The sequence below is a fragment of the Pagrus pagrus genome (assembly GCF_965226575.1).
Source record: "Pagrus pagrus genome assembly, chromosome: 18".
NCBI classification, from domain to species: domain Eukaryota; kingdom Metazoa; phylum Chordata; class Actinopteri; order Spariformes; family Sparidae; genus Pagrus; species Pagrus pagrus.
The window spans coordinates 25,028,461-25,051,974 of NC_140202.1; the positions used below are offsets into that span (position 1 = coordinate 25,028,461).

The 23,514-nt window shown below is 42.4% G+C and overlaps 2 protein-coding genes and 1 long non-coding RNA gene across 4 annotated transcripts; 2 read left to right on the forward strand and 1 right to left on the reverse strand.

The window, feature by feature from the left end:
- Positions 1-551: 551 nt before the first annotated feature.
- LOC311274343 lies at positions 552-11,998 on the reverse strand. 2 transcript variants are annotated; one of them, XR_014624744.1, is made up of 2 exons: positions 11,929-11,998; positions 552-1,049 (listed from the first exon to the last, which is right to left on the reverse strand). It is a non-coding gene; the product is annotated as an uncharacterized lncRNA (long non-coding RNA). The 2 variants fall into 2 exon arrangements; XR_014624745.1 differs by lacking the exon at positions 11,929-11,998 and adding an exon at positions 8,403-9,346.
- On the forward strand, positions 6,587-13,624 carry cdc25b (cell division cycle 25B). Its single transcript, XM_084381958.1, has 15 exons — positions 6,587-7,152; positions 7,333-7,415; positions 7,918-7,969; positions 9,355-9,396; positions 9,581-9,614; positions 10,032-10,157; positions 10,344-10,463; positions 10,555-10,692; positions 10,862-10,939; positions 11,045-11,233; positions 11,591-11,695; positions 11,780-11,842; positions 11,950-12,048; positions 12,199-12,444; positions 12,574-13,624. The coding sequence occupies exons 1-15, from the start codon at positions 6,938-6,940 to the stop codon at positions 12,712-12,714; spliced, it is 1,731 nt and encodes a 576-aa protein (XP_084238084.1). The 5' UTR covers positions 6,587-6,937; the 3' UTR covers positions 12,715-13,624.
- A 5,616-nt stretch (positions 13,625-19,240) lies between these two features.
- Positions 19,241-22,644, forward strand: ap5s1 (adaptor related protein complex 5 subunit sigma 1). Its single transcript, XM_084382102.1, has 3 exons — positions 19,241-19,524; positions 19,858-20,149; positions 21,078-22,644. Exons 1-3 carry the CDS (start codon positions 19,355-19,357, stop codon positions 21,204-21,206), a joined length of 591 nt encoding a protein of 196 aa, XP_084238228.1. The 5' UTR covers positions 19,241-19,354; the 3' UTR covers positions 21,207-22,644.
- The last annotated feature ends 870 nt before the right edge of the window (positions 22,645-23,514 follow it).

The following is a 23,514-nucleotide window of genomic DNA, read 5'->3' on the forward strand; positions in this document are numbered from 1 at the left end:
TTCATGTTGTGCTAAGTTTTGTTTGTTGCTGTTTTGTTTTGTTTTGTTTTTTTGTTGTTTTTGTTGTTGTTGTTCGATTTGTTTGTTTGTTTCTTTGTGTGTATTACTGTCTATCTGTTGTTTTTGTTTTTAGTAGTGTTTTTATGTCCCTTGTATATTTTAATGGCTTTTAACATCTTGCCAGAGGACTACAGTCGGAAATTAGCCTCTGGCTAACACTGGCACTTTTACAGTCATGTTCATTAATGTGCACTGTCCTCTTTGAATAAATAAATAAAAAAATAAAAATTAAAAAAAATGTTAAAACAACACAAGACAACATGAAATGTTTTGTGGTGAATAACATGATGATATAACAGGAAACAGGTAAAGAAATTTTAAATGTTTAATTCTTAATAACTTATAACATTTTACATTATTACCAGATAAATGACATTTTGTTAAGATGAAAAGTTTCTTGTTTTAAAATGATAAGTTTGTGTGTGGAAATAGAATTATCTCATAAATCTTGTAATAACGTGAAAATACAAGCCACCACACAAGAACTTAAATAAAATAACCTTAAATTGGCAACAATATTATTTAATTCAGACACTGTTTTTAACTATAACTAAAAAAGAAAAGGTTTTTAATGTTTTTGCTACATGACAGTTTTCAGTACTTGGTGCGATGGACACCAAGTATTGGTTGATATTAAATAAACTAGATATCCAGCTGTAGTTACTATTAGATGCTTCTAAATCGCCTTATCATATGAAAGCATACTCAAAGCCTTGTCGGGATGTGTCACTGCACTCTGTTAACCTCCTCCTTCCTTTTCTTTAACCCCCACATACATCCACCACGGCCTCCCGTCTTCGTCCCCTCCTTCGTCTTTTGTCTGCCTTTCCCTCCAGAATTCCTAACCGAGCCTCGAGCTTCTCCCCCTGCGTTGTCGTCCATCTGTCGGGCTGCCGGGCCTCCTCCACGAGCAGATGTGTACTCCTTCTTCCTCGACCTGAGCCTGGAGGTGTTGTGGGGGGTGGTGGTTGACCAGCGGACGGGGTGACCTATACCAAGGGAGAGAGTCTGCATTGACACTAGCGGAGACAATAAGAGGGAACAATGGTATGGATGAACACCAGGGAGGCGGCGTGGGGGGAAGCAGTGGCTGACTGACCGTCTCCATGCAAACATACCCCTCAGTCCTCTGTGGAGACATGTAGGGAGAAAAGCCTGAGTGGTTACATATTAAACATGTGGAGGATCATGGTGCAGCAGCCAGAACATCCATGAAAGATGATCCTTTGTGGTCATTTTGTGTTTTCACATGGAGAATGATTCTGTACAAAACAAACACTGCTCCCATTTTTTTTTTTTAAATCAATATTTCCCACTGCTGCCCATTTAAAATGTGCTTAAATAAAGGTTAGTTCTCATTTTCTTGCACACTTATCTAATGTAAATTTCTTCCATTTCAGTCTTGTCTAAATCTTGACCCACATCCGCCACAACAACTGGAATGAAACTCAGATCTTTGAACAAAAACCAGGACACACACCAGGCTTTATTAAAGATAGGCTTACAGATAATGCTATATCAGGTGCAGTCAGCTGTGCAGCGGTGGCAGAGGAGGTCCCCTCTTTGGTTTACAGCACTGACATGAAACACAATGCTTTGACAACGTATCTGCATCGGCTCAGTTTGCAAAAGCTTATCTTGAAAATCCTCTTATCTGAAAAGTCTGCTGGCGGGAAACCAGAAGATATCCTAGAGGTAACTCTTTCCTGCCAATAGGAAAGGAAAAACACTGGGACAGTATCCTATTTTAGGGTAGTTTTAGTTATAGTTACAGGAATAGTTTGGCATTTAAAAAGTACTCCTTGCTGAGAGTTACAGTAGATGAGAAGATTGATACCCATCTTGTGTGTAGCTAAGCTAAGCTAAACGTGAAGCCACAGCCAGGAAAAACAGGAAAATAGGTGTTTTTTGTCAAAGTGACAGTCTGCTTTTAATCTGCATCACAAAGATTAGACCAGAATGAATGCAAACTTGGTGCTCACTGTGATCGATTACACAACACACCAACACGCGTTAATGAAAACCAATCACTGCCTTGAACAAAAAAACACATGAAAAACCTACAACTGCAAGACATGCATTCAAATATCTGTCAGCTGGAGCTTACAAACACACTGTTGTGGTCCTTTAAGATTAAGACCAAGAGTTTAACCAACCAGCCCCAGAGCTTTCCAACAACACGACCACAGTTAGCCAGTACAATCAATATAACAGTTTAAACTTTAAAAGATGCTGCTATAAAAAAATCCTCTGCATATCACTGCAGTGTATTGTTGTCCGGTCAGATCTTATCTGTTTTTATCTCACAATGTGACTCACTTAAACGAACAGTCGGCAGGTTGTTATGTCGGATCGTGGTTAACCTGCAATCGGGTCACTCGTGACCGCAATACTCAACAGTCTGCTGTTTTAACCCCCCACCCCCCTCCACATCTACAGCTGTTGGTGTCGTCTCCCACATATACAAAAACAGCTGTCGCCCAGTATAGTTTTGAAGGTGTGAAGCACCATTCACAAGGTGACTTTTCTGAAGTTTGACCACAGAAGCTGCAGAAATGTGGCTATTTCTTGTAAAAGTAACAAGTATTCAGCATCTTACACAGAAGTTGGAGTGATTGCACTGTTATTGTTGCTTGTTTTAACCTGGTATTTTTACTTTGTTCTTATTTATTATTGTGTATTCTTGCATCCTGTCTTTGTTAAACACTTGCATCGTTGCATGAAACGGGTTATAGAAAAGTAAAAAAAGTTAAAGTAACTGTACCTCTCAGTTACACTACTTCCACTGAAAGGTAGTGTAGTGTATAATTCTTCACAGACAACCTAAAATCCTGTGCAGGGTGCTGATGTGAGAATGATTCAGCGAGCGTCTGATTGGACACTCACTCGCACATTTGCATTCGTCTTATCTGTAAATGTTTTGTCGCTGCAGCATTAACATTGACACTAGTTCAAACAGGCCATTAACGCAGACTCATTGGCAGCCACGTTACAGAAGAGACAGTTTACCACCACAAACTCATGACACCACGTTCGGGCTCATTAACATTACAGGCTGCTCACGAGAAAAATGTGTCAGAGCTTCTTTCTGCTGCAGTTTGTGATGATGTCTTCTCTCTGCAGCGTGATCGCAGCTGTTTAGACCTTCTTATACCACAAGAGAAGTTGCTGTGATCATTATAACCCGGGCCAGCAGTAGCTGACTGACTCCAAATCATCTGTCAATTTCACTATTAAGGTATCAAGACTTCATCAGATCAGATATCCCTGACAACAAGTTGTCACATTTGCCACAAGCTAATCTTTATTTTCCCACTGAAGTGCCAAACGAGCTCTGTTGTTCACAAAATAAAAGCACGAGCAAACCCTCTGCTGTTTCACAACCATCAAAGTTTGGCCCGTAAAAGTAAAGCATTAGGCTAATTAGAGCACTCTGACCCTCGTGGTTTCATCGGGTAATTAAATGAATGAGTAACAATCTATACAGCACCTTTAAACCCCTGATAAAAGTTTAATGATAAAGAGGACCAGCAATAATATCCAAGAACTGTGATATAATCAAAACCAACTAAGAGGTTTCAAGATAGAAACTGGTGGTAGAATGAATTTAGTTTGGTTTAAATTGTCTGAAGTTCACGTCTTTTGTTTCATTTTTTTGTTTTCCACTTGTGACATTGTTAAAAATGTGCTTATTTGCTTTCGTTTGAAGAGTTCACATGAGATGATTGAGACCTGTCACGTTTGTATGCCAGGCTTGGCTAAATATGAAGCGACAACTAGCTGATTATAGCTAAACATGGAAGCAAGGGGAAAAAGCTAGCTGTTAATAAGGTTAAAAACAAAACACCTAGCTTTCAATGTTTTGGCAACAAAGCAGCAGCTCCATTTGGAAATGCTGTTGATTTCTTTATTAATTAACATGTTATTCTTGTTTGTTTGATCTGAAGGCTAAACAAATAGAAATGTGAAACTGGCAAGTTGTGGTGTTGTTAGACTGAGGTCCTAAATGCTAAACGATCTGTTCGAAATATCTTTGCAGAAATGACAGAAATGTCCAACCAACTCAGGAATACAAAGAACAGTGATGAGAAAGTGGATGTAGAGATAAAGAGATAAAACAACTGGGTGAATTTGATTCCTCTAAAACTAATATTCAATAGTTTGTGAATCTCGTCTCCTTGTTATGTGTGTGTTGGTGTGAGCTTGTGTAAAGAGGAAATTGGTGGGCAGTGGGGAGTCGGTGCAGGTTTGGTGGGAACAGAAGGTGTTGGGAGGCTTGAGGAGGTTTTTATTCGAGGTGAGTCGAGTCTCCCTCTCCCCTCCTTTTGTCTCTTCTTTTCAGATGGGGGGTGTGGAGCCCGGGGTCTCAGGCCTGAGCTCGTACCTCTCCAGGGAAGTTCATTAAACTTCATTTACATTCGTGATGCCAATCACACAGCAGATACTTTAGCCCGAATGAAGACTGTTCCGGTGAACAGTGGCCAAAGGTCAGTCCACCCCCGTGCTTACAGCCACAGGTTTGCTAAAAACGATTCTGAAAGAGCTTCTCGTTGGAATACTAAAGCACTGTTGTTGTGCTAAAATGGGTGCTGCCTGCCTGACAAGATATCAGACTCCGAATTACACATAACTGCACAGTCAGCATTGTAAATACAGGGAGGACTGTGCACGAGTGACTTGAGGAAAACGTTGCAGAACCACAAACACAAACCTTACATGCAAAAGTGTTTTTAGTGCTTCATCTGTCTGGTTTTGTCAGTTGGACCGCCTCAGGAGTCTGGTTGAACTAGTTACAGGTAGGTTTGTTTCTGTCGGTCAGCAATGTTGTATTTGACTTCACAAACATGAGGTTCGGTCCCTGTTTGCAGTAAGTAGTGTTTTAAACTCTCAAAATGGAGTCCTGAAGAAGAAGCCTGCATGTCACGCTCACAGCAAGACATGAGGAACTAATCCAGAGGACATGAGAAGACCAGCAGGCACCAGAACTCGTCTAACCTTCATTTCACTCGACACTGAAACTAAACAATTTCAAATCCAGATCGTTTCTTTGTATTAAACCATTATGTCCCGTGCTTTACATGCATGGATGCCGGCAGAAGCAGTGTAGATGTTTTTGTGTCCTTCTTTATCATATTTGTGATATTTTTAGCTCTTTTTTTACTGGTATCTGAGACTGAAAGGATAATTTCACCCAAAAATGAAAATGTAGTCATAATCTACCATGTGGATGAAAAATCTGGTGAGTCCCCAAATGTGTCTGGGGTTTTACAGTGTTGCAGCATTCTCCTAAACAACTATCGTAGATGGGCACTTGGAGACTTATTATGCAGAATGAGCTGTATGGAGCCATTTAGTTTTTTTCCTTCTATTTTTGGTTGTTTTTTTATGTTTTAGAACAAGTCTCCATCTATCTATCTTCAGTTGTTTAGGAGAATGCTGTTTTGCTGTGAAGCAGCAGAAATGTCTTGTGGACTTCATCCACCTTTCCACTGACATGGAGGTGAGTAGATAAGACTGAATTTTCATTTTTGGGTAACTTAAGTTGCAGTTCTTGTCACATCTGAGACAGGAAGTGATGCTTGATGTAGGAAAATATAACCCAAACCACTTTAAATCCTTCTTACTCACCCACACCAACTCACACACGCAACCACCAATGGAAAACACACATACACAACTATGCATTTTCAGAAAGCAGTTCATGAAGCTGGTCAGTTAAAACACTCATGAATTTAACATGATTTTAGAGAGAAGAGGAATGTGTTCGCCGGTGGCACAGAGAGGGAAAGAAACAGCAGAAAGGAAGTTATCAGTATGACATCTCAGTGAAAAAGTCATTTCTTCAGTCTGAGTCACTTTGTGTGGGAGGCGTATGAGCTGCTTTTACCAGTAGGCATTCATAAAGTCAGGTCACGATGTGCTTAGGGACCATGTGAAAGGTCCCATCTATCTGACGCAATTATCTTTCATTTCCCTTGCATGTGTGATTTAGTTGAGATAATTTAATGAGTTTTATTTTGTTAAATCATATACAGGCTTGTGAGTATATATAGTTTGCTTTCTAACTATCCTATTACAAGAATTATTCAATAATCTTTGATTTTATCTTGGATGTGTGAATCAGGTTATTTATGGGCAAGGCAGCCCTTTTGTAATTTCAGAGAGATTTTGCAAAGCTTTGTCCTGTTTTGCTCATTTTCTTCCAAATCTCTTCTCTGCAGCCAAATTAATTTTACTCCACCAATATACAATAAGATTATCATAAAAGCAGGTGTTTTCATCAGTAAAGAATAAACTATTTTTGTCGTGTTTATATATATATATAAGTTAGAGCCCACGAGAACAAAAGACATCTGAGAAGAAAGATGAAAATTTTAAAGGATTGTGTCACATCCTAATTTTTCCCCCGCCCCATCCGGTGAGGGGGACAACAGCGGAGAGACGTACCGCACTCTGATTGGTCGAGAGGATGTAACAACAGCGCTGATTGGCTCAAAGATTGCCGCTCCTGAGCATCTATTTTGAACATAAATACAGGCAGCTCCAGCCTCTCTTTCTCAGAAACCAGGGGCTGTCAGAGAGGGAGTACGCTGTGCTACAGCTCTCTGACAGAAACAACAACTATGTGGCTGTAGTACTTGAGCAAGACTGAATCAAATTCACTCCACACGGAACCGCCGAATCACTTCCCGCCTTTGCTTCGGACCGTATGTTTGGAAATGTTTTCTTAAATGTTGCTAGCTGGCTGGTTAGCTTCCGGGTTAGCTTTTAAGTTTGGACCGTCTTGCTAATTCTCACGTTCCGACCCGAAATTCAAACTGATTCAACCACAAGGCAATTGCTACTGCAGGATTTGTACAAATTGGACAGCTTGAAGATGGAGCCGGTTCATTTTTTCGGCAGCACCAGTCCTGTAAACAACGTTTTGAAAACTAGGCCCGATGGGATCCCCGGGCTTTCCTCGCTCACTCTCCCCGAGCTGAGCACAAAGAACACGCACCGCAAGAACCTGTTCTCCCCTGGACCCGCGACTGTGTTGTCTCCTGTCACCAATTTGGCTCTGGACTTGGACAATTTGGCTGTACTCGGAAGGTACTTTCATTCAGTTTTAATGTTATTACCTGTACTTGTGTAACCTTGAACTGCAGCTACTCTTTCATGCAAGCCATGGACACAACTTAAGCTAATTTCCCGCAACCCTCCACTAGCATACAAAGCCTAGTTTAGTGTTTACATCTCTCATTTCCCTGTTCATCTTTTTTTCCCATGCAGCCAATGTGATACCCCGAAAAGGAGAAAGCAGGCACCCCTTGAGAAGATTCCCTCCTTTGCTTCTGACGTCTCATCTGATGCTGGTGAGCCCCCCTAAAAACCTTTTGTCTCTGCTAATTGATGCTATTAGAATTGGTGCCTGAGGGCCTAATGTACATGTGTTGAATCTGATTTAATAGTCATGCCTCTTAACCTCAGATGTGGTCTTGTGATAAGGAGTATTGTCAATGATTGCCTTTTTATTACTCCAATTAGAGCTGCAGACATTAGTTGATAAATCATTTAAGCATTTTTCAAAACAATAATGCCCAAAGATGGCTGATTCCAGGTTCTTGAATGTGAGGATATGCTGCTTTTCAGTGTCATTTATTAAAGTAAATGAGGAGTCTTTAGGTTGTTGGCTGGACAAAAGATGCTGCAGGTTAATCAATAGCGAAATGAATGAACCGATAACTTTATCAACAGGAGATTAATGTGCAGATATTTGTCAATCCAAAATGCCAAACTGTTTGAATCCATTGGTATTCTAGTTTGCTGCACCACCTGATGCTTTTATTGATCTGAGTCACAAATCTCTTCCCTCAGGCCTCGGCATGGATCCCCCCAGCCCCATGGATTCTGTTGAAATGGAGGACACGTAAGTTGCACTGTCCTCATCATGTCTGTCCTAATCAATCAGCCTGTGAGCTGTGTCCCTGTGCATCCCCCCCAACAACCAGCAGCAACACCATCTCCATCCCCCCACTGCCCCCACCCTGCGCTTGGGCTCAGCTGAGCCAAGCACTATTTCTCATCTGTTGGATTATAGTTTCTTCCGTTGGCTTTAAGACGATGGCTTCACTCATTTTGCTAAGAAGATTAGCTGATATGGCATCTGAGCTTTACTTTCTTTAGGTTATCGAGTGAAAAAGATGAGGAATGCTATGGAACAACTATTTTAACTCGCAATTTTCTCAGTGCAGCACATCAAGACTAGGTTGTATCAACTGCTATCCGCACAAGAACTGGTTATCTTGACCAGTTTGTCGGCATACCCATTCCTCGCTAATCTTGGGTGGCCCTTTTCTTACTTCTCAGTTGGGCGAGTCTCTGCAGACATCTGCCGCCGTCAGATGTGCGAGTTCCTTTACAGCAGCATTTGGTCCCCAAGACCTCATTCACCTCCTTTACAGCTGCTCGGTTGCTAGGAGTCCTCAAGCCGGGGGAGGACTTGGGTTTAATGATAGCCCACCCCCTCTGAGTTTTGGCACACTCTTCCTTTGCACTGTTATTTCAATAGGAAAAGAGGGGCTGGAGTTTTTTCTGCGTCAGGGCTATTGAAATGAGGGCACCCCCACAGAACTGCCCCCCCTTCTCCTGGTCTGCATTGAATGGGACACGCTCTCTCCTCAACAAACAAAGGGCCCTTGCAGAAAAGGGGTTGGCGGCGTTGGCTCCAGCAGGCATATGGTAGATTAGCTGATCTCTGCATCGCCCTTCTCCTGCCCTCCTTCCCCCCAAACACTGAGCTCTCTACTCATTTAGCATACAGGTGGGCATCACTCCAGTGCAAAGACCACCTCTTGCCTCTATGCATTCACCCAACTTCCTCTAGTCCAACCGTTCCTCTCGCTTTCTTTATATAGCTGCAGGTTCTTTGTCTTTGTAGTTTATGAGCACAAGGTGTTTTCTGACTGCCAATGAAGGCCCCTCCAGTCTCTTTCTCTGCTGGTTTTATTCTAAAGGCATGTTACTCTTCATCGAAAGATGCAAAATTTTGTTATGTTTTAAGTTTAAGAATGTCCTTGAATTTGAACATAATGCTAAACATAATATGGTGTTTCACCTGCACAATCATTCATGTCAACCAAAGTCTTTTAATATTTGAAATTAAACAATCCCATCATTTTTGTTGTCTCTCGGGATCAAAAAATACAAACTTTTGAAAGGCATATTGAATGTCTAAAATTGGGCTCTTAGAAAATCTTGGCAGCATTTTTATTCTATTTAATTCTAAATGATTTGTTGTGTCTTCTCTTTCAGATTTGAGAAGGCCATTCAACAGTCAAGCAGAGTTGTCAACCAGTAAGTTGCTCTTTAGTCGACAACCTGTAATCATTAACTGGTGTTCGGTTGTGATTGCCTCTCCTTATTTGGAGAATATTGCCCTCCAGGGAGTCTTTCACTTCTCAAATTGAAACCGCCTGTCTGCCTGTTGATTTTAATTGTACTGACTGTAATTCCTTTTTTTCCCTTTTCTCAATTATAGAAAGATGCCAATTCGAAGAATCCACTCATTGCCGGTAAGCAGATTTGTCATGGTTTTTGTTTACAGTCCTGCATGTCTTGTTTTAGTCAGTTTTTCTTTTTTGGCTGACGTTCAGGGCTGACAGCTGCCGTGAGAATTGTCTTAATTAGGCTGTAAAACATAAACGATAATGGTCCCATCTGAAAATATTCCTCTAGACGACTTTAAAATCAAGATCATAAAACACACGAGGGACAACAGCAAAGTTGTGTTTTTAAAATAATCCCAACTGACTTTTAAGCTTCACAATAACCAATTTTGTAGCTGTGTTGAGATTTTTTCCTGAGGGCAGTTTTTCATAATTGAGTTGAAATCGTTCTCCAGCGTAAACCCACCACAGGACTGTTTGTGAGCTTGTTTACTGTCGTTGAGTCTCTGCTGACTGGCTCTCTCTCCCCGTCCTCCCCCACAGCTCCGGCTCCAGAGTTTCAGTCCATGTATGAAGGGACAGGAAATGGATTCACACCGCTACGGAATATTTGGACAACAACCCTCCGAAATCTCCTCACAACGCGACAACAAGGAGAACATGCCAGAGGTCAGTGACACAGTTTGTTACTGTGCTAGAACACAACACTAAAACACTACAGATTAGTAGCCACTTTAAAGTTATGGGTTTGATTCCCTTGAGCAGTTTCTGTAAAGTCTAGACAATTCAAGGCTGTGAACGGCGTCTTTAAAAGCGTTAGAGCACTGATTCACTCTTCAATTGTTTCTTTTTCAGGAGGGTTTTGAATTCAAGAAACCAACCAAGCCTGTGTCCCGGTGCCGCATGCGCTCCTTCAATGGTGGTCAGTCAAAGGACGCGTTTGCCCGCCGTCCCAGTTCAGCACCAGCCCTCATGGTATGTGGACATGTGAAGAATCAAGAATTCATCTAGTGTTTATCTGGCTCTTAAAAAATGCTAACACCTCTGATTTGTTTCTCCTGTCCAGTTTTCTTCACCCCCTCCAGTCCAGCAGCTTGACTTCTGTGACTCCAGCCCCATGTTCCTGAGACGCTCCTCCCTCACTTCATCTCTCAACGACGATGAGGACGATGGCTTCCTCGACGTTCTGGATGACAACATGGAGGTGAGGCCCCCCTCTCACTTACATTCATGAATAGGATGTATTTCGCACTTTTACAGGGTTCGCAGCAAGTCAAAATTCTTGTTCCTTGCTTTCAAATTAAAGATCCACATGATTTCACTTTTATTGTCTGTCCTATATTTATCTGACAACACTGCTTTGTCACCTACAGAACGACTCTGGGATGCCGATGGGAATGGCCAGCTTGCTCACTGCCCCACTGGTGTCTGACACCACAGGAGAAGACTCTGTAAGTCTCAGTTTAGTAGCTGAAATGTTTATCCATGCCTGATATATTATAAATCAATAATGAATGGAACGTTGAGTTAAATTTTCGAATTATTGTCTCGTTCAGCCTGTGATTCGCTGCCGGCCACGGAGCCTGTTCCGCTCCCCATCCATGCCCAGTCCGGTGTCCCGTCCCTCTGTGAAGCGTCCCGACTGCCCCGGGGACGAAAACACACCTGTCAGGGTGAAGAGGCGGCGCAGCCTGGCAGGAACGCACGTCACCACCCTGGAACAAAACCCTGAATCCCCAAGAATGGTGAGTCCTCACACAGTCCTTTTTTTTAATTTTTTTTTTTTTTTTTTTTAGTTGGTTACATCTGGGGGCTGCTGCTCTAACCTTTTGGATTTTATTGTTGGTGTGATGATGATAACATTTGATCACCTTCTTGAGGGCGTAACATGATCAGTTTAGACAGAAGCACAAACCTGTAGCGAGGATAAATTGACAGCTCAAAAACCAGTTTCCACTGACCATCTGTCACCTCCTTAGTGGAAGTGGAGAAACGTCTTCTGAGGCTGTCTGGCTATTGTCACTGGCTTTATAGACCATCTCAAATTACCTAATTTTCTCCTCGACTGCCTCCTTTAAATTCTTTTTCTTTCTTTCTTTCAGGGCTGCTCTCTGTTGCAGAGGTCCAAGTCCTTCTGCCAGACACAGATTGAGAAGCTGCTAGACGGGGAAGACGGCTCTAATGAGCTAATAGGAGATTTCACCAAGGTAAGGAAGACTACTGTGTTTCTTACACTAATGGACTTAATTCTGTTTGATTACACTTCTAATCCAATTCCTTTTCTCTTTTAGCCTTTTGTACTCCCCACAGTAGATGGCAAACACCAAGACCTCAAGTACATTACCTCAGAGACGGTGAGTAGAGGCTCAACTGTTGGCTTCTCTTGGGTTGCATATATAGAAAGAGAACAAATATAGACTGTTTCTACTTATTTACTTACTATCTTCTCTTTGCTCGTCAGATGGTGGCAGCTGTGTCCGATCACTTTAATCATCTAGTCGAGCGCCTCATCATCATCGACTGCAGATACCCCTACGAGTTTAAAGGAGGACACATCAAGGTGAGCAAAATCTCAAATCATACTTGTTTAAAACACCCCCAAAAACTCCTGGTGTCTCAAGGCTGAATTTGTCACAAGTTGCACACACTTATCTTGTTCACTTCCTGTACTTTATGATTTAAGTGTTTGGGTTTGTCTTTGTTGTCACAGGGCGCTCTGAACCTGCCCCAGGAAGACCAGGTGGAGGATTACCTCCTCAAAACGCCCATCCTCCCATCCTGCCCGGACAAACGCGTCGTCATCATCTTCCACTGCGAGTTCTCGTCGGAGCGTGGCCCTCGAATGTGCCGCTTCGTCAGGGAGCGAGACCGCGCCATGAACGAGTATCCCAAACTCCACTACCCAGAACTCTACATCCTCAAGGGCGGATACAAAGACTTCTACCACGAGTTCAAGGTCAGTTTGGCTTTAGATGTCTCACGTCCAGTCAAAATTATTTTGATTTTGGGTACACTGTGTAACGGTTGACTGAAATCCTTGATGCCTCTTCAGTGCTTTAACCTCGTCTCGTTCTCTTCTGCGCAGCCACAATGTGAACCTGAGTCCTACGTGCCCATGCACCACGAGGACTTCAAGGAGGACCTGAGGAAGTTTCGCCTCAAGAGTCGCACCTGGGCCGGGGAGCGCAGCAAGAGAGACATGTACAGCCGACTGAAGAAGCTGTGAACGCCTCCTCGTCCTCTTCCACTGCCTCTAACACACTGCCTCCCCCTGAACAGACTGAGTAACTCCTCTCAGAGCCTGAGGCCTCGCACCACCAACGAGGAAATACCTTTTGGGATTCAGCCAACTGAAGGAGATCTCAACGTTTCATTTAACTATAGCAAAGTTAGTTATTTATGCAAATTTAAAGAGGGAAAGACGTGAAATGATCGCGCAGTGAGCAGATTTCATTACGGTGATCTGAAGCGATGTGATCTTTTTTTAAAAACCACTTGGACCTACTGCCTGTTTTACCTTTTTTATTATGCTGGCATCCACAGCACAAATCACTGCCAGATTGCAATAATACGAGTAAACCACACTGCCAAGTCTCTGTCTCCTCTCTCTGGATATGTTTGTTTTATTTTCCATTTGTCATTTCCCTCCTTATTTAAGCACTTAATTTAAATACCTTGAAATGGTGAGGTGCTTTTTTTGATACTGATTTTGTTCAACTTTTTTTTTTTTTTATGAATTGTTTTTATCCCTGGTTTGTTCAAAGTGTGCCTTTCTGTAGGCGATTTTCAAAATGCATATTGGGTATTTTAAAGAAGTTTAAGATCAACGCAGAGCTTTTTGTTTTCTCCTTCCTGATCGGTTGCAGTACACGGTAACTTTGTTTTCACAGAAGATGCCAAAGCAAACCAGCTACCTGTTAACTTTGCAGTGAGATTTTTTTTCTAATGCTGCAGGTCAGCAAGTGTGAGGATTTTCTTTTTGTTTTGCTTTTGATTCCTTTAATTTTGAGAGAGAAAATGTCTTCCCCTCTGCACAGCTAATGTCAGTTTCTAATAATTTGGGTGGTTTTGAATATTTTGGTACAGGCTCGCGGGGGAGCTGCTGAAATAAAGAGCTAATGTGTGTTCAAATGTGATGTACGGCATCTTTATTTTGTCTGATTGCGGGATTTTTGCTTTAATGCTTTGAGTGGGTAGGAACATCAGGTTGGATAACATTGACGTGTAAAACAGGGAGGGTAAGAAGTTGCACTCGATCTGAAGAAGACATTTTAAAAAGGGTAATAATATTCAGATTAAAGGTGCAATATGTAAGAATTTGGACGGTAGCTGCTTAGCTAAGTGACTGTTCAGCTAGCGGTTGTATTATGAGACTCTTGGCACACAAGTTCTTGAGGTACTAAGTAGCTAGGGGCTAGCAGGGTAGCATGCTAACTTCAATAGATATCTCAGCAACACAGCACTCAGATCAAAACTTATTTCTTCACATTCTGTTAACTTTTTAATGTCAAACTAAAATTTGTACATGTTGCACTCAACTTAAACTACACGACGCCCTCAAAAATACATATAAACAAAATTAAATGAACCTTAGCTTCTGTATGTGTGCACTACAATATGAAACTACACACTGTTGGCAGTAATTGTTTTAAAATGATTAGTCAAGCCACAGAAAGTTGAGTTAAAGGTTTTGATAATTAACTTGTTGAGCAAAATTGCCAAATATTCTCTGCTTCCAGCTCCTGTGAGGCTTTTCTGCTGTCTGTCAGTTTGACATCATGGTAAATGCAGCGTCTTTGGGTTTTTAGTCCACAGGTCAAACAAAACAAAACAGTGTGAACCTTTGAATGTGCTTTGGGAACATTTTTATACACTTCAGCCCAATTAAATGTCTGTCCACATGCTGGTTTTTAAGGCACTTCAAGGTTGGATTAAAAGTTGTACACGTGTGCCAAGAGGCCCTCAGTGTGAAGGATTCAGTCAAAGCAAACTCTACTTTGCACATTTGAACTCTAATAATAGCACGTCTGCCGGTTTGTTTGGTCTCCTCTGCTGCATGTGGCGGGGAGACTGGTTTTCCTTCACACGGCAGTTCCTGTTTTTCAAATTTTCCCTCTCTGGCCTCCCTGCAGCACGTGCCCGCAACACACATGCACATTCCTGCGCGTGAAGGAGGGAGTGGCTTTGTGGCAGGCGGCCGGACACGTCCTGACAGGACTTCAACAGCACTGCTGCAAGAGGAGGGGAGGGAAAAAAAATCAGAGCCACCATGTGCTGTAAACACGTGAATGATCTTATAAGAGCGCGACTCCCTCCCTTCTGGCAGTTAACCAAAGTTTGAAATGAGGCAGTTTCCCCGCGGCCATGTGGCTGTGGGAAAGAGAGGGAAGGCTTTTGTTTGCATTCCTCCGACTGAGCTCTAAAGACAAATTTACAGCCAACAGTTTCCAGCTGACAGAGATGTCTGTTGGTTGTCTTGTTTTAGTCAACTGAAGATGTTTTTAATCTTTCCAAAACCCCTCAGAATGACTGTAGGAAGCAGAGTGAAGATTAAATGTAGGTGGGGGGAAGAAAACTTTTTTAATTTCAGTGGTCTTTACATGTACTTGTCACTGGTTCTGTTCCATTCATATCAAGCTGCCGTCTTTGTCTCATTGAGGCGATTAATTGGCCGGTCGCTGAGGTTTAAGAGGTCTCGCACCTTCTACATGAGGCATACATAATGCAACACTTGCAAGAGCCATTCAAGAGAAGCCTCATTTTCCACTTCAACAGTGGGGTTTTTTAAAATGTAGATGAGTACTTGGCAGGTCTCCCCGAGCCAGAGTTTGTAACTGGACCCATCCAATTAGGAGCCGGAGGAAAAAGAAAAAGATAAAGGATTTTTGCAAAAAAAACCCTGGAACTTTTGTCCAGACGTTTAACAATGTCTGCTTTCTGAGTTGCTTCTTTTGTTTGTTGTTCAGTTGGATACTGTAGCTTTCAAAAGACTTTAATTATTACATTTAAAATAAAAGTTAACGTGCCGCAGGGAGAAGCAGGGACAGGCACACTGTTTTGTTTGACAGTCTAATAAATAAAACCTTCTAAATTTGACTTAATTAAGTCTTATAATTGCGATTCAAGTTAAACTTGCTTCACCCTGAGATTTAGGCAAAAAGACTGATTGCACTATTATGTTCGTACGCTACATTTAAAGCTATAAAAGACTGGAAATACTTCGGCACCTGTGTTTGTGTACAGATTAAACAAGATATGTTAAATTAGAGGTGCTGGAAGGCAGATTTTGTTACATCTTGAGTCAGTCTTTGTTTCCCCCTTTTTCAGTCTAAGCTGGATAAACTAAGCTGACGTCATAGCTTCATAATAATTGTACAGATATGGGAATGGTGTCAATCATTTCATCTAACTCTCGTATGAGGGCATTACCCCAAATGTTGAGCAATTCTTAAAAATTCAGGTTTTGACTTGTAGCTTTTGCAACCTTCCCTGTTTTAGGTCGACACAGACAAACATGGGAACGGTAGAAAAGTTGGTATCACTGGTGTAGGTGATTGTTGGCAGTGCGGTTCCCTGTCCTCCCTGTAAGCTTGGAAGCACAGGATCAAATACAAATCCATCCGTCTTCTTGTCTGTCAGAGGTATTTCAGCAACGACACGGAGCCGACATCTCAGGCACTTCACAGCACCCTGCAGAGCTGCACTGAAAACCACCCCACCCTTCCAATCACCACCTCTCCTCTCTTTCCCTCAGCCTGTTTCGGTCTTCATACCCCACCCTGATCACCTGCAGGCGGCCACAGTGCCGATCAAAGGTGCCCACACACAAAGCTCAAGCCTGGGTGTCACCTTTTAAACCCCCTGTTTGCTCTGACCCGTTGACACTGACAGCAAACTGACAAACCAGCCTGTAAAACGAGGCTCCTAACAACCTGCAAAGGGCGGTGGAACATATAGCATAACACTGTGGTTTCACAGGCGGGGCGGGGGCTGTGGTTTGTGAATGTTATCGAGGATTAAAAACACACATGCAAAGATTTTTATTCTCTCATGCATGACTCTGATTTCTGGAGATCCTCTGCAGGATGAGATGGTTTCACAATAAGTTCAGAACGTTCTCGCTCGCTGGACAAAAAAGATATTTCAGGCGTCCAGCTTCCTCTATTTCAAACACGCGGGGCCTCGCAGTCATTGGTCCGTGCTAACGTGCTGATACATCCTGTTGTTGTTATTCAGCTGGTTTGTGTGATCAGAGGGAACCGTGTGACTCACGCTTCAAAAGCACTGAAACTGGCTCAGACTTTTCTTGTGGTTTTCACAACACGAGCGGCTGCACATCCGTCACGCTCGCTGCATTTGATGTGAACATTTAAGCTCTATATCGATCCTCTAAATGAAGCTGCTGCGGTGAAGCTCCATGTGAGGAATCTAAAATTCACTTTGACCATTAAATGAGGCTTCACTTTCACTTTGAAACACTTTGAACGCATTTTGGTTGATTATTACCTGCAGTGATCCCTCCGGAGGAGTGCCTGCAAATCTAACTGTGCTAATAATTACACACAGTGTGGGTGTTGCAGAAATACCTCTCCTCCGCACCTTTACAGATGAAAAGCTTCATATAACTGGGCTAAACATTAATCATGGAAGAACTGAGCTCAGTGTAAAGTAGTCCATCCTGGCCTCAAGGAACTCGGAAATTTTCGGGGATTACGCTTAATGTTGCTGTAAGTTTGACGAAAAGATACAAGAATATAAACTTACAGTCAGCTTCTGGTTAGCTTAGCATAACACAAAGTCTGTAAAACTGTGGGAAACAGCCTGCCTTGATCTAAAAGTAACAACCCACAAACCCGAAGGCAGCACTTGTCTGGCTGATGGTGCCTGTGTGTCGTCAGTGAAACAGTCCAAACAAGACAGACAACGTTAATCTCAAATTAAATTCAGTTTAAGCCTTCTCTAAGTTTGAGAAACATTAATAATCCTTTGGCAAATCCATTAACTCAGAATCCAGGAGGAGTTCTTAAGGTTCTGACCTGATGATGCTGCCCGATAGAAAGTCAGGGAAACACCAAAGTTAACATGACGATGATGAATGTCTGGACCAGGACTAGAGGAAAAGTTAAGGGAACCATGATTTTCTTTTTAGCGCCAAATTTCCTGCAAATCCATCTTGTAGAAGCAGAGGTGCAGTTTTTCACTGGATCACTGAAAACTTAAACGGCAATAACTACAAGTTCAACCTGTCTTGAACTTGTAAATCTATGATTTGTTCTGAAGGTTCTGGTCTGACCTCCAGATTAAAAGACAGTGGATCATGACAGTTGTTAAGATTCATCCTCTGAGGACCATGAATGTCTCTACAAAATTGTGCATCATTCCATCCAGTAGATGTTGACGTAATTCACTGCATGAGTGACAACTGCGATGTGGATTCTTCATCTGGGGACCATGAACGTCTCAAAATTTAATGGCAATTCATCCAATAGTTGCTGAAATATGCCAGACTGCTAATTTGCTAAATTTTGAGAATGCAAATGAATAAATCCATGACTCTTAAGAGATAGTTAGGAGCTGGTTTGTCAACATAAACAGTTGGTGATGCTAATTTTTCACACCAGGTGCCTTTAAACGACTGCAGAAGAAGACGTAATGGAAATATGGGTTTTTGTTTCATGTATTAATTTGAGGAATGTTGTAGTTTCCTTATCGCTTTTGTTCTCTTCAGTGGATTTGTCGGTCACATACTTCATGTACGTCATGACTGAAGCGTTGCCGCTCTGGTCCAGTTGTCAGTGTCGGTCCTGTCAAAGACAGAAGCGCAGCAGAATGTCAGAAATGTCTTCATCCACAATAAAAAGAAAGTCTCAGCTCTTGCTTCAGTGTGTTTCAGTCTCAGCAGGTCTGCGCAGGGCAGAGGGTGAGGAGGTTAACAGGACAGTGGAGTGAATGTTAACAAAGCTGAGTGAATGTTTTCTTTCTTTTCTCTCCACACACACACACACACACACACACACACACACACTGGGCCTCTCAGAGTAAAGAAGCGTGACCAGCAGCAGCTGTTGGATTAACAGCTGCCTCTGCTTGTCTGCTGAGACTCCAGCACACTGTGATCTCTGATGTCACCGAGCCTCTCTGCTGCCTCCTTCAGCCTCTCAGTACACATCTCATATCCTTTATCTCTATTACAGGTTTTATACGAGTTCACGTTCAATTGATTTTTTAATAAAAATGACTGATTTCAGCTCCTTAAATGCTATTCAAAGTATTCTTTTACAGTAAATTGAAAATGTTTTGATTTTTGACTGCTTTTTCACTCTTTTGTGTCATTTTATGGACTAAACAATTTGATTTAGTAATAAAGCAGAGAGTTGCAGCCTCACCTTCCTAATTTTACCATCGTACTGGTAGATATCAATGTTTACGAAGAAACAGAGATATATAATAGTGAAACAATTTTCTTATTTGGCTGAAATCACATTATAACATAACAATATAATTTAACATAACATAAAATAACAAAATATTATATAACATAACATAATGTGATTTAATATAACATAATATAATAAAACAAAACACAATTTAACATAGCATAATGCAATGTAATACAATGTAAATATAATATAATTGTATATATTATATTATATTATATTATATTATGTTATGTTACATTACATTATGTTATAATATATTATGTTAGTGCTCCATCTGGTGGTTCAAACAGGTCAAAGCAACGTAGCCGCGCGCAGTCAGCTGACAAACGCGGAAGTGAGAAACCAGTAGAAACACTATGATGTCCAGTGAACACTGTTCGTGAGGAACAAGCGGCTTTCCGTTGCTTCTCGTCCACTTCAGACACCATGGTCCGATGTTTCCTGATCCACACCGTCTGCCCGGTCGGTGCTGTCGGTGCCGGGGACAGTCGGGTTCTTTACTCCCGGGTGTTTGGACCTGATGAGGGCATGTTGTCCGAGCTGAGCCCGGAGGAGAGGCGACTCCTGCAGAAGGAGAAGACAGCCGTGGTTGCGAGGTGGGTCGGATTTTATACATTTGTTTTATAAATATAATAATTTAAAGTCTTTTTCATGTGTATCCAGCCAGACTGGACCCACAGACTAACTGGAGATCCGCTGTTGTCAGTTACAGCTGCTGCTCTGTGTTGTATTCACTAACATCAGCATGTCACTGATGGACCAGCTGTGATGTAAATAAAGACATGATGGAGATGACTGGCAGCCTCAGGGTTGCTCCCACACTATGCATCCACCCTGCTCTCTCTGCATCCTGCTGACGTCCTGATGACACACTCGTCTCCAGGTGATGACTGGATATTAACCACTGTATCTGACCCTCTGTGACTCAGGCAGGTCCGCAGCGCCGTCTGTCTGTTCCGGGAGGCCTCAGGTCAGCCGCTGGTGGAGATGGTGCCCGGTGAGGAGGCGCTGGCCCTGCAGGAGGCCGACAGCGGAGTGGTGCGTCTGAGAGCCGGGGACCCCTTCTCTGAGGAGATGAGCGCCCTGTGGCTCGGGGTCCAGAGTCTGGGCTTCACCCTCGTATGCGAGCCCCACGAGAACCTCCTGCTGGCTGAGGGGACCCTCCGCAACCTGACCAAACACTGCCTGGACCACCTGCACATGCTCGGGCAGGGCAGCGAGGTGGGCACCAACAGACATGTTTTATCTTCATGAAGGGACCTCCAGGACGTGTTGTACAGTCAGGAGCTCTTTTAGATTCAGGCTCCAAGGTGTTAAAGGAGCACAAGGCAACTTTATGCAAAAGAAACTCGAGCCAATCGAGTAAATTTAGGAAAAACTGAACAACATCAAAGATATATACAAACAGAGAAAGGCATTACTATTATAAAAATAATAAAAAGCCATGGAAACACTCCTCGATTAGGGAAAATAATTTCATAGATACATTAAAATAATTCAGATAATAATAAAACACAGTTATGTAAAACAATTTTGGAGGTAGAGGGGTTTAAGATCAAATTCCTGAAATGTCCAAAAGATATAAGTGTATTGATTTTCGTCGAAATGAAGAATAAACCTGTGAAATTGGCCTTTTCTGTACCTCTTGAATTCTGACATCAGGCCTGAATTCCCTCACTGTAGCACTGGATGACTCAGTCCAACATACGCAGTCCTGCTGACAGAAATACTTTAAATACTTTAGCACTAAGTTTGGATTCATCCGCTGCAGAAAATAGACCCCAACAACTGCACAACTCACTCCAGTTTGACTAACTTTTACAGGACTGTCGCCACTTGTTGGCTGAGCCTGATAAACTTGTCGTATTATTACAAAACAAAGAGTTTGTTTCTGGTCCGGCTTTAATGACGCCGTATTCAAATAAAAACCTCTTGTAGCAGAGTGTGTACACATGTTTATAGGCCTCATTAGACTGAAATCAAGTCGGAGCAACAGTTTACCTCCGCAGAGCAGGAACAAGTCATTACAGGTTATGGAAACAGCAGTGAAACAAGATCGCAGCCATGCAGATTTTATTACCATCTGTAAGTAACTGTGGTCGTTAAAGAGTCGGCACAGGGTCGTCACTAACAACACTGTTCCCTCCAGGTCTTGCTGAGGAGCAACCGCATCGATGCTCTGCTCAGCCGCCTGCTTCCTCACGGCCAGCTCCTCTTCCTCAACCACCGCTTCGCCCAGAGTCTGGAGAAGGAGGTGGCGGCTTACATGGCCAAGTGAACCAGAGCAGCAAGTACAATCAACTTTCTCCCGGCTTCCAGCTTGCTGTAACTGCCATCCTTCAAACAAACAGGCTGGTGAACGGACTGGTGGCAGCAGCTGCCGTTTCAGATTGCATGAGGTGGTAAACACATCGAGTGGTAAATATCTCCCTCAGCCACTCGCAGCCCTCGCTGGTGACTGTTTACTGTGTGGGAGGCTTCAGTTCAAATCCTGTTTGTCAAATTGAAGAGTGGAAAGAAAAATGTGGCAGATTTAAGAGTGCAGCTGAAGAGGCCGGCGAAATAAAGCCACTCCACGACATCAAAGGCGGCTATTTATCTGATTCACCGTGCTCGAAATGTCATCACGTGACCTCGAGGAATCACTCGACCTTGTTTTTTTAAGAATCCTGCGAGTTTAAACGAATCTCAGAGGTGCTTTATCGCCTCGATGCGGCTCCTAATGCACCTTTTGTTCCTGAAGAGTAGGAGGACACCAGGAGGGCGGGATGTTGGGTTTTTTTTGTGGTTTTTTTTTTATGGTTTGTGTGCCGCACAAAGCATGATTCATCTTATCGTAACAAATGGAGCAAAGAAAGATCAAAGTCGGAGCCGTTTAATGTCATTTTGAACCAAAAATGTCACGATTCTCGAGACGTTGAGGAACAAAGATAGAAGACACGAAACATTATGAAACCAGAATACGGATGCGCAGGAATGTTGGCATGCAGGGTTCAGACACAAAACAGGAAAGGATGACAAAAAACAACAACTCAAAACACAATATATAACACATGTACTCCTGTATCTTGTGAACATCTGTTGGACCACCGACTGAGCCCCCCCCTGAAGCCAGACTCCCCTGCCGCTCCTCCTCCTGGCCTCCATAAAAGCCTCTTTTTTTAAACCCCTTTTTTTTTTGTGCTGGCAACAAAATCCCAAAAACCAGAGCGGTGATTTTTGGGTGAAAGAAATCTGTCTGGATGCCAACATCAACTGCTTTGATCTTTTTTTTTTTTTTTTTCCTGTATTAAAAAATAAAATTAATTTTAGAATAACCAGAGGCGTGTTCTTTGAAAACTTGTGTTCTCTGCAATCAAGGACACACAGTGCAGCTTTTCCCCGAAAAAAAAAAACGAGACACCGGGGACAGAATATTAAAAGTGAGAGAACACACGAGAGAAGGATTTAAAGGTTGTGTTCGTCTCGCAGGGAATAAAAAAAAAAAAAAGACAAAGTCAGCTGAAAACACCTGCAGCTGAATAACACAACTGAGTATGATAAACAGAAGGTTCTGATGTGAGACCAGCAGAGGGCGACGTTGTTCCTGCCAGCTTGAATCATCACTGTGTATATAGGCGTCATCAGCAGTGAAGGACATTATTTCAAGTTGATTTTATGAAGTGTTTCTAAAAGATAACCTGGATTTATTGTTAAACACCGTGCTGCCAAAAGTATGTCGACTCTCCGGCTTTTTCCTTTTGTGTGTTTTGTGTCGGGGGCTGTTGTTCTTCATGGGATCATTCTCTCTGTAAGCATTATTTACATGCCTGTTTGAACAGCTGCAACAAAGAATAATAAAGACAGTGTTCATAAATACTACAAAGTGGGGGAAGTTGTGTGTGTGTGTGGGGGTGGGGGTGGGGTGTCTGTTGCCACTTTAGATATAAAAACAAGGATACAGGCATAAAAGTTAAAGTACAGTTGACATCAAACATACACAGACATACAGGTGTATAGTATTTGCATTTATATTATGGGCTACATGTTGGTATCGGTACACTTTGAGGCAATATTGTGAAGCCAGATTGCTTTCATTGACTTAAAAAGTGCAGCATCTACACACTACAGTAGGTGGAGGTATGCAGCTTTAAAGTTGGTTTATGATCTGCGACATGGAGGAGGAAGAAGAAGAACAACAACAACAACAACAACAACAAGGCAACGAAGAAGAAGAAGAAGAAGAAGGAGGCAACGAAGAAGAAGAAGAAGAAGAAGAAGGGGAAGAAGAAGAAGAAGAAGAAGAGCGGCACGCTGTTGTGACAGTCATGTCAAACTGTTCCACCTGCTGGAGCCACGCAGTGTAGACTAGAGAGACAAACGTATGTGGACGTTTTTCTCGTTTCAGAGGTCCAGGAGGAGGTAAAAGTCGCTTCACTCAGTCCATCTCAGCCTCTCTCACCCTCAGCTGTGAATAAACTACAGGATATGAACTTCATCAACATACTGAACATTACTTAGTTTCTTTGTTTGCTGTTCACCCGAAAGGCAGAAACAACAGGACAGTGAGAAGGAGTCATTGTTTACCAGCGCCTGCAGGAATCTGT